Source organism: Physeter macrocephalus, chromosome 7, assembly GCF_002837175.3.
Source record: "Physeter macrocephalus isolate SW-GA chromosome 7, ASM283717v5, whole genome shotgun sequence".
Taxonomy (NCBI): Eukaryota; Metazoa; Chordata; class Mammalia; order Artiodactyla; family Physeteridae; genus Physeter; species Physeter macrocephalus.
This window is the reverse complement of record NC_041220.1, coordinates 38,400,620-38,411,931: the sequence shown is the minus strand read 5'-3', so window position 1 is coordinate 38,411,931 and position 11,312 is coordinate 38,400,620. Positions and strand designations below refer to the sequence as shown.

Here is an 11,312-nt window from a genome sequence, read left to right as displayed (position 1 = left end):
ACTAGATAGCTAGTGGGAAGCAGCTGCATAGCACAGGGAGATCAGCTCGGTGCTTTGTGACCACCTAGAGGGGTGGGATGGGGAGGGGGGGAGGGAGGGAGACGCAAGAGGGAAGAGATATGGGAACATATGTATATATATAACTGATTCACTTTGTTATTAAGCAGAAACTAACACACCATTGCAAAGCAATTATACTCCAATAAAGATGTTAAAAAAAAAAGATAGATAACCAACAAGAACCTACTGTATAGCACAGGGAACTCTACACAATATTCTGTAATAACCTATATGAGAAAAGACTCTGAAAAAGAATGAATATATGTATAACGGAATCACTTTGCCGTATACCTGAAACTAACATAACATTGTATATCAATATACTCCAATAAAATTTTTAAAAATAAAAAATAAAAGGAAAAATAAATAAATAAATAAATTACTTATTAAACACAAGGGCAGTGAAGTTAATATTCTCAAACCAAGAAACTAGCTACACATCATCATTAAAATACTATTTCTTATTAAAAAACACATCCAATTCACATTTTTACATATTAAATATGATTATAAATATTTGATAAATATTAAGGAGTCAGGGAAGCAGTAATTTTTATTTGCCAGAATGTGTAGTTGATAGTTTTTGGCTGTGGCATCTTTTAACTAGGAGTGCCAGACGCTGAAGCTTCAGTGGGAGCTGCTTTAAGCAGTGGTGAAAAAGCTCACAAGTCATGTTAAAATTGCTCAGGGTAATTTATGACGCCAAAACTTTGACGCAGAAAGAAGCAATTCAAGCTAGAAAACATATTGAAGAGCAGTAGAGACCTGTAAAGTTATTGATGCATACTTCCTTGGCTTCTGTCTAGCAGTTCTGCCCATTAGAAACATGGGCTAGGAAGCTTCTTTATATAGGAATTTTGTTTTTCCTTTCTGTACTTTTGTTCTTGATAAACTACAAGTCATGAACATTTCATTCAGAAAACCTATTTACTTGCACAAAATGAACTGCCTACAAGTTTTCCTTGTCCCTAAAATAAAAATGCAGAGTGGAAGACTGCACACACCACTTCCTACTTGAATTTTGCTGGGAGGCACCCATTACTCCACATTTTCCAGTACAGCTAAAGGTAAACGGAACAGAAGGTTGTTCTGTGGTTTATTTCTTTTTAGAGTGCATACGAAAAGGCACATAATGAACATGTGAAAAAGAAAAATATTTAGTATTTTCAAACTTTTTAACTTACCCTGCCTAAATTTCATGTTCCATCTTTATTAATACTCCCTTTCTCCTTCCAACATATTTGCCTAACAAAATCCCAACCCTTGTTACAATCCAATTTACCAGCTATTCTACAGTAGCACCCAAGCGGCTTTTCTCCAGCCACATGTAGTGGAATACATTAAGTGGAATTAACATTAAGTGGATCTTAAATATTGTCTCGAAATTCTACAACATCTTCTAATTCCCCACTTTTCCCACTCCCCTAGGCAATTATTTCACATCTTTTTTTTCTCTGCTCAAACTTCCTCTATCTTCTCCCTGTCACTCGGAGCGATTAAGCTTGCTTCTTTTTTTTCAACTAAGAAAATAATCTTTTTTTCTTGCACACTCAAACCAATTCCTTACAAATCCTGTCAGGGCTACTGCAAAATGTGCACAGAATCCAACCTCTTACCACAACTTTCCTGTTACCCACTACCCCTGTTTGATGGTTCATTCAAACCACCATCATCATCTCTTGCCTATAACCTCCTAATAGCTATTTCTGCTTCCTCTCTCATGTCCTAATCATTCTTAACACAATCGCCAGGGTCATCCTTTTAAATATGTCAGGTTGTGTCCTCTGCTTAAAATCTTCCACTGGCTTCTTATCTCATAATAAAACATGAAGTACTTATAACGCGCACTACCTCTCCAATCTCGCTATCTACCACTCTCCTCTTGCATATTCTCCTCCAGAAAAATTCTGGCCTTCAAAGTCTTTCAAGGCCTTTCTCTGAACTTGTTCCTGCCGTCTGTACTGCTCTTTCACCAGATAACAGTATGGCTCACTCCCTCACTTCCTTCAGGCTTCTGCTCAAATGTTACCATATCAGAGAAGCTTTCCCCTTTTATCTCGTATAAGATGACACCAGCTCCATCACCCTTTGTTTTCCCTGTTTTTTCTTATTAGCACTTATGCCCATATGCAATATTACATAATTATTGGCACTTTTTTTTATAGTCTGCCTCTGGCCCAACTCGCACAAGAACAAGAATTTTGTTTTGTTCCTGTGGGCTTCTCCAGGTTTAGAATGAGACTTGACACAAGTAGAAGTTCAATAACTATTTGCTAAATGAATGAACTTGTACACATACCTTGTTGGAAGGTTTGAATTCCTGAATCTTTACTTCGGAAAGAATATTCAACAGGGTATCTGCTGATAAGTCCTGGTTTTTAAAACAGTAATTTTATCAACATATTCTTAAAATTCTGAATTCTAAACCTAAAAAACAACCTAAAAAAGGTCCTTTATCATACTAAATATTTGAATAATTTATGATATAACTGTTTAGACCACATCTGTTTGTGACATTTACTTTTATTTCCATAGAAATACCATCCACAAAGGCTGGGAAGTGGGGGTGGTATGTGTAAAAAAGTACTTGTTAAGTCAACAAACCTGAAATCTTAGTTCTTTCCACAAATTTTTTTTTTTTGGCCGTGCCATGCAGCAGGTGGGATCTTCCCCGACCAGGGATCAAACCCATGCCCCCTGCACTGAGAGCACGGAGTCTTAACCACTGGACTGCCAGGGAAGTCCATCCACAAATTTTTAAAAAGGTAGTTTTAGGACTGGTTGTATCAGACAGAGTGCCTTGAGATCAGGAACTATCTCTTCACTGTTTTACAAAGTTCCCTGCGGAAAGTTATACTCAATATACATTGACTCACAGTAAATGGAATTCATACCTTTGGAAGCAGGAAAATATTTAAATGGTTCAGGATAAACTTAGATGAATTTAAGGCTATATACATGTTTATTATTAAGAATCTACTTAGGAAAAACTGAGACACAGTGCTTTTGAGGTCACCTACAACTCATCACAAAATTATCACTCTTTTCACAAAAAGAATACCCAACTGAATGCCACTATTTTTACCAGACATTTATGGTATATTTTACTGTGTGTTAATTCCAAAAGGGATTAATGTACAACAGGCATTTTTATCTAGATCCAAAATAGCCAATTCTAGTTATGGATCTGGCTCATATTTCCCATTCAGCCTAGTACCTAAAAGTATAGCAATTTATTTACCTCTATTATGCATTTGAGATGGAAAATTCACTAATGCAGACCTGCCTTTCAAATAAAACTGTATTAGATCCCTTTACATATGAGTCAATGAAGACGACGTCTAAGAGAAAAGGTATAAATGATAAAAGTTAAGAAATGTCAATGTAGGGTAGTATTTTCAAATCTCCTGAAAAGCATATGTTAATTTCACAAAAATAAGCCAAACAAATGATAACAAACAGAATCACTAAGAAATATTTTAAAATTGTTATGAAATAGGTCACTTTGGGTTTTCAGAGTAAGTACAATAATTAAAGTTAGTAGGTTATAAATATTTTAAAAATAAAGTAAGACTGCTTTTACAAATATTTGTTTCGCTACTTAAGTTCAGAAAAAAAAGTGACTTTCTTCCACTTAGTGGTGCTGAAATGAGATTTTAGCTTCTGCTTTATTAGAATGGGCAACACTACAACAAAATGAAAAGTTTATATCGAAGAACGATTCTTATAACATAAAGCACGTTTTGGGGCTTCCCTGGTGGCGCAGTGGTTGAGAGTCCGCCTGCCGATGCAGGGGACACGGGTTCGTGCCCCGGTCCAGGAAGATCCCACATGCCACGGAGTGGCTGGGCCCGTGAGCCATGGCTGCTGAGCCTGTGTGTCCGGAGCCTGTGCTCCGCAACGGAAGAGGCCCACGTACCTCAAAACAAAACAAAACAAAACAAAACAAAACACATTTTGATGATGCAATTAGCTAAGTCATCTAAATCTAACCTTTTCTATCACTTGTTAGGGCTTGAAGAATATCTTACCTCTTCTGTAAATGGAATGCAATAGACTGTAGCATATAATTTTGCAGCATTCAGAAGGAAACTGAAGTGCCTTTTGAAATTAAAAAATAAAGTGTGAATGCACAGTTTCAAAGATGTTTACCAGAAACTATAGCCTTTAAAATGGTGAAATTAAGTAATTACAGAATTTTTGTTACAGGATTATTTTTTTTTAAGTTAGGCAATGAAATTCTGGTCTAGACCAAGGCATTGTAGAAGTTATAAAAGAGAAAACATCATGTTTATCCTCATAAGCACTAATATTCAGGTAGTGATCAAGACTACTTTGGGGAGAGGCCAGAAGTAGAAAAATTATTGAAAGAAAATTCATTTTAATTCATAAGAAAATATTACAAACTTGGTTTTAAAGAGTGTACAATAAGTCCAAACTAAGCAAATGAGTTTGTTTAAAAACAAAAAAGGTAAGTTTTATAGAAGAAGCAATCAGGGATTCCCTGGTGGCGCAGTGGTTAAGAATCCACCTGCCAGTGCAGGGGACATGGGTTCGAGCCCTGGTCCGGGAAGATCCCACATGCCGTGGAGTAACTAAGCCTGGGCGCCACAACTACTGAGCCCGCACTCTAGAGCCACAACACTGAAGCCCATGCACCTAGAGCCCATGCTCTGCAACAAGAGAAGCCACCGCAATGAGAAGCCCGCGCACCGCAACGAAGAGTAGCCCCCTCTTGCCACAACTAGAGAAAGCCCGAGCGCAGCAACGAAGCCCCAACGCAGCCAAAAATAAATAAATAAATAAATAAATTTATTTTAAAAAAAGAAGCAGCAATCAGGATAAGGTGACTAGAATAAGCACCAGAGGAAAAAACTAAGCACAGAATTACTTGTTGAAAGGAAGGTTAACAAGCTAAGTGTTTAATTAAAATATATACATGTAAGTGTGTTTGTGTATAAAATGCATATCTAATATAGATAAGATATACAGGTATTTACTCAAAGATCAACTCCTTTGAAAATTAACCTGAGATTATTTAGGGAGTTATTTAGTAGTGATCATTTTCCCCCATGTAACTAAAGTTTCTTATATACTGACTTCATTAAATAGGAAAACATCTGTCTTCATTTTACTTTTTAATGAATAAAGTCAAAGGGATGACACTTTGGTTGTACTTTAGAGAAGACAAAAATAATAAGATTATCTACCATGTAAATAAACACCTACATGTGGGGAGAAGAATTGTGGCTGGCTTTTTTGGCCAAAATGCTATGCTAACTCTTAGATTAACAGGGATGTAATTATTTAACATTAAAGAGCCTGCAGTTTTCACCCTGCAATGTAAACCTATACAGTTAAGAAGTTTACAATGAAGGATGTATATAAAACTGGATATATATACTTACAAAGGTTCATTTAGATCAAATTTTAATGGAGAGGGGGGCCTTTTTGGTGACTGCCAAAACAAACCTAACAAAATACAAAATACAAAATATTATTTTCAGTGTCAGCAGTCAGTAATAAATTGCATTAAACTTTCTTCTCAACACTGATAAATACTTACTGCCATCTTTTAATCGTGTGTCCAGAGGGAAACAGTGAAGAAGCTGAAGAGCCTAAAGAAAAAATTGAATTTAAAAAAAATCACTACTTAATATTAACTGAAGTTAAAAAAAAAAAAAAAACAAAACACAACATACATAAAAAGATATACAGTGAAGTCTTCCAGTCACCGTGTACTTAGTCTGTCCGGTCTCCTGTCACTGCCCCCCACCCCAACTTGGAATAACCTCTATTGCTATTTTTTATCAACACTTATAGTTTTTTTTTCTTTTTTTTGCATCTATGGCAAACATGAATATAGATTATTTTATCCCTTTTACACAAACAGTGGCATATTTTACATATCATTCTGCTCCTTTCAAAGAGCTAATCCTTAAAACAAGCAAAAAAAAAACCAGGGGCTTCCCTGGTGGCACAGTGGTTGAGAGTCCGCCTGCCGATGCAGGGGACACGGGTTCGTGCCCCGGTCTGGGAAGACCCCACATGCCGTGGAGTGGCTGGGCCCGTGAGCCATGGCGGCTGAGCCTGCGCGTCCGAAGCCTATCCTCCGCAACGGGAGAGGCCACAACAGTGAGAGGCCCATGTACAGCAAAAAAACAAAACAGTAAAAATACATAGTATTTTATATTTTGAAATGATATGCTGCTTGAGATTTGCTTCAAAACCATCTAGGGGGAGGGTATATTAGGTGGGATTATAGATGAAATAAGATTTTCTATGAGCTGGTAATTGTAAACCTGGGTGACAAATATATGAGGAATACATGGAGATTAATTATATGCTATTTTCTCTATTATTTCTGTGGTTGAATTTTTCCACAATAAAAAAAAGTTAAAAAACCCATAGAAGATAAGGACAAAAAAGAGTTCCGTAGATTTTGAAACATGAGGTCACTGATAGTCATGGTAAGAATAATTTCAATAGTCGTGGGGAAAGAAGACAGACACATTTCTGGATGAAGACATGGCAACAGTTAGTATAGACCACTTTTCCAAGAAGCAGAGCAAAAATGGAAGTGAAAAACAGGAATAAGTATAATTTAAAGACTTTAAAAAGATGAGCTTATTTTATATTCCAATAGGTAAGAGCCTAAAGAGAGAGAGAGACTAAACAGAGTGCATGACACATTCAAGCTTCTGTATGTAACTGGAGTAAGAATAACAGCTAATATTTCACTAAATATTTATGGGATGGACCAGGTTCTATGCTAAAGACTTTGAATGTATTAACTCATTTGATCCTCACCACTATGCTATGAGTCAGGCACCAACTTATTACTCCCATTTTATAATGAGGAAACAGACAAAATATGATTATTAGATATATATGGGGAAGGCAAAATTCCAACAAAATTTCTGATGGAATCTCTATTCTCTCAGTCTCTTGCTCTACTCTGAACAACAAACTTCTTTATGATTACTGATTAAATGTATTCCTTCTTCTCTAGAAGGAACCCCTATTTTATTAAAACCCATTTTGTACACAGAAAGACAAGGATTAGTTAAATGTATAACTGACAAGCCAATGGGTGGAGTTTAAATGCATTCTTTAATCAGTAACATTCAAGGAGAAATTAGTTGTGTGCCCGTCACTTGTTCTCAGTTAACTTACTAATTTCTGAAAAGCTTCCTGAAAGAAAGAGTACACATTTTCAGGTCAATGAAATTAATTTCATAGTAATTAAATGAGCCAAGTTTAGACCTTTTCTTAATGTTTTATAATGTATACTTACCTTATGGTTAAAATATTTTTCAAACTTTAATCTTGCTAATTCTACACAGTGGGACCAATTTCTAGGTCTTCTGCTAAGTAACTTAATAACTTGAAAACAGCCTTCTAAACTGTGTCCACTTTGTATCTTCTAGAATGAGAGGAAAAAAGAAAACAAAGCAAATACATGTCCAATTAATCACACAAACACACACGCACATATTCCCAGGAAATGTCAGCCAAAGTTTGAAGTGCCAGCTTATGTGTCTTATGATTTTATTATTTTCACCTCAAGCTCCCTGTCCCCGTCTTCCTACGTTCCCTCTTTCTTTTCTTTTCTGAAGGGGAAATGGGAAAAGATATCATGTAAAATGTTAACTTTAAAGTTTCTTATCTCCCAAGTTATCCTCATGTCTTTCTAGTGGTAAGTTAGTACTATATATGTACTTACTATACGAAGTGCTATGAATAATATTTTACACTAAAAAGTTGGCCTTTTTAGTGTAGGATTAAAGGAAAGTGAAAAAACAGCTCTGATGTTGCCCTCACCATGAGACTAATAAATCTGAGACCATTCCTACTCCTGAAATTTTCACTAAAACTTACCTCAGTTTTTTCCAAAGAGCTTAACAATCTGTTTTATTATTTGTAGCTCTCTTATCATTTATCAAATCCTTATTAGGCTGAACCATATGAATTGCTGTTCTGTGAGTCAAACATGGTAAAATATTTGCAACTCCATATAGTTTGACCAAATTAAAAATGAAGGGTTATTTGTGACCTGCTAACTTCGAGACTCCTCATATACTTACTACAATATACAATATTAATGTATAATCTCTGTTTAAGGAGGTAAACTATTTATAGGCAACTTGAAAATAAGATTACACTGACATAAAGTGTTGGGATTAGCAGATGCAAACTATTATATACAGAATGGATAAATGACAAGGTTCTACTGTATAAGACAAGGAGCTAAATTCAAAATCCTGTGATAAACCATAATGGAAAAGAGTATGAAAAAGAATGTATATACATATAACTGAATCATTTTGCTGTACAGCAGAAATTACCACAACATTGTAAATCAACTATACTTCAATTAAAAAAAAAAGTGTATTGATTTTTACCTTTAAGACTTCTTCTGCAGATGGATAGGTTTGCCAAAATTTGTTAAACAATGAAGGTTTGTAGGAAAAGGAACTTTCAAACTATAAGGGAAAAGAGGAAAACACATTACAAATAAAAGTATGTTTAAAAGTTGGAAATATCTGATGAATTGGGCAATTGGGATTGACATGTATACACTGATGTGTATAAAATTGATGACTAATAAGAACCTGCTGTATAAAAAAATAAAATAAAATTCAAAAATTAAAAATAAAGTTGGAAATATCATCTTTTCTACTTCAAAGAAAAATTTCTTAAAAAGTATCTTTATTACCTTATCTCTTGCCCATTGTATAGTGTGTTCAATAGCAGCTGGAAAGGATTTTAGGGTACAAAATGGTATTTCCTCTTCTGGGGGATCCCGCTATTTTATAAAATATGACAACAGTTAAGAGAAGTAATGACAATTTTTTATGGAATGAATTTACTTGAGTGTTTTAAGACCATTAAAAAATAAAATTCAAAAATAAAATAAATCCAACATTTTTTATCTTCTTTCTCCTACACATTAAGAGGAAAAGTTTATGCTTTTGACACTTAACCCACGTGTTTATATTATCTGTGCACTCCTTTGGTACCATGTAGTACTCATATAGCAGACTATCATATATAATTACCTTTTTTTCCCTCCAAGTATCAAGGTGACATTTAACACTTTAAATATTCTGCATTTTGAAAAATAATTCAAGAATTCCCAATATAGTGCCCACATACCGTGAGTTTCTTTCTCCAGGTAGAAAAAATATTTGTAAGCAGGAATCATATGTTCTTGATGCTTGGTATAGTTTCTTGCAGAAATCGTGTATTAAATAAATGGCAAATGTCTATGTTGTGTCGTGTGAAAAAGTACCATTGAAGAAATCCATATTCTCTTAAAGGGTACATTTGGTACATTTAGTCTTATTGGCTTGGCTTACCCAATCTAAAACAACTCACTTTGTCTCTTTTTACTTAGAGATTTTATTTTAGTGTGTTGATCTATAAAATACCACAGAATATTTTATAAACCTAAAAGGAAAGCCAGATGGAGTATTCAATTCTAGTTTTTCTAAGTATGAAGTTAGAGAATATACGTATAGGAGAAGGGAAAGATGTGGTAGAATGAGAGAATCAACGGAACTTTCGGAATTTTGTAACATCCCCTACTTTGAAAATCTTCTAGTATGATCCTAGCATATCATGATTTTCTCCACCTAATTTCCTTCAAATCAAACTTATCAATTTTGTCTATTATAGTGTTTTCACCATATAAACTTCTGATTGCATGAGAGTAAAGGGGAAAACAAATTTTATTAAAATTTAAAAAATTTTCTAAACCAAACATATCCATTAAATAAAGGGATATTTATGCTTGTAAAATAATATTCTTTCAATTTTACAACTTGGGTTGACCTTTTTTTTTAAAATCCCCAAGTCTACATTTCTTAGACCAGTGATTTTCAAATCTGGCAGTATCTCAAAATCACTTGTGGAGGTTAAAAAAAAAGTTACACCTATATCATTTGTATAAAATATATGGTTATAAATGGCTTGGTCCCTCATATGGAGAAACCGATTCTTCAGTAAGATTTTGGGTGGGTCACCAGTTCAAAGGGTACTAAAAACTAATCAAGCAGCTCTGAGAAACAAACAGAAGACACAAGAATAATATTCCAGAAAGACTGGAAACAAAATTTTGATGATTAAAAAAATAAGTTCAGCTACATTAAAAAAAATGTCTATACACATATGCACAGACATCACTGGCAGATCAAAAACTGAAGGGATTAGGAATGCTAAACCAAATTTGCTGACTAATGAAGAGAAATAAACAATGAGATATAAAAATGATGAGATATAAAGAAGAGACATTTACTTTAAAAAACTGGTTCACTTACATGACTATTATAGGATTCAGTTAAATGAGGTACAATAACTTCAGTGTGTCCCTTAGTGCCCATTGTTCCAGAATCTAAGAGGGGTCGTAGATTTGCTAAGCAACGGCTATGTGAAAAGAAAATAGGTAACAAACATAAAAGTGAGCAGTAACAATGTAAGCAGAGGACAACTTACCAATTTCTACTGATCATTTCACATGTTGATCACTTCTTGGATATAACACTTGAGGAAACAGATACATGACCACCAAACAACCCATTTATTATTACCATCCCCTTCCTCCCACAAACTTTTTTGCTCACCCTAGCAATTTTTGTCTCTACCTTCCATTCTCAAAGTTTGGTAGTTTTAGAACAAGACACATTACGTTTATCTTGTTCTAAAACTCCTACACACAATGGATAAACAACAAGGTCCTAATGTGTAGCACAGGGAACTATATTCAATATCCTGTGAAAAACCATAATGGAAAAGAATATAAAAAAAGAATGTCTCTATGTGTATAACTGAGTCACTGCTGTACAGCAGAGATTGCCACAACATTGTAAATCAACTATACTTCAATAAGAAAAAAGAAAAAACAAAAAAAACTCCTATCAAATTTTGGGCTTCAACTTTTTTTCCTCTGGGTTAACTCTTAATTAATGCGTTACCCTTTCTTTTCTTGTTTTCTATTTCTTCTTTGGTTTATTTTCCGACTATAAGTTCTACCTCACTATATCTTTTCAACATTTTCTTCATCCCAAACCTTCTTTCTCAATACTTAAGATACCTATATTCAACACACTTTAATTTCTTAAAGTTTCTTTTTTGCCTTTCTCTGCTCAAGTTTACAAACTTTCCACTGTACTCTCAACTGGTAAATTTTCCTGCTAATAAATCTGCTCTAGCACCCTAACATTAGAGAGTCATACAAAGATGTAAGAAAG

The 11,312-nt window shown here is 34.5% G+C and overlaps 1 protein-coding gene across 5 annotated transcripts in view; it reads right to left on the bottom strand.

Annotated features, from left to right (window-relative positions):
* Positions 1–11,312, bottom strand: part of UBA6 (ubiquitin like modifier activating enzyme 6) — a 108,000-nt gene that overhangs the window by 28,149 nt on the left and 68,539 nt on the right. For all 5 annotated transcript variants that reach the window (XM_028491806.2, XM_024131947.3, XM_007108005.4 and 2 more), the window contains exons 20-27: positions 10,383–10,488; positions 8,780–8,869; positions 8,466–8,546; positions 7,358–7,486; positions 5,627–5,678; positions 5,469–5,532; positions 4,092–4,161; positions 2,360–2,431 (exon numbers count right to left, since the gene is read on the bottom strand). In XM_028491806.2, coding sequence (XP_028347607.1) covers positions 2,360–2,431; positions 4,092–4,161; positions 5,469–5,532; positions 5,627–5,678; positions 7,358–7,486; positions 8,466–8,546; positions 8,780–8,869; positions 10,383–10,488 — 664 coding nt within the window. The remainder of the gene's footprint in view (positions 1–2,359; positions 2,432–4,091; positions 4,162–5,468; positions 5,533–5,626; positions 5,679–7,357; positions 7,487–8,465; positions 8,547–8,779; positions 8,870–10,382; positions 10,489–11,312) is intronic.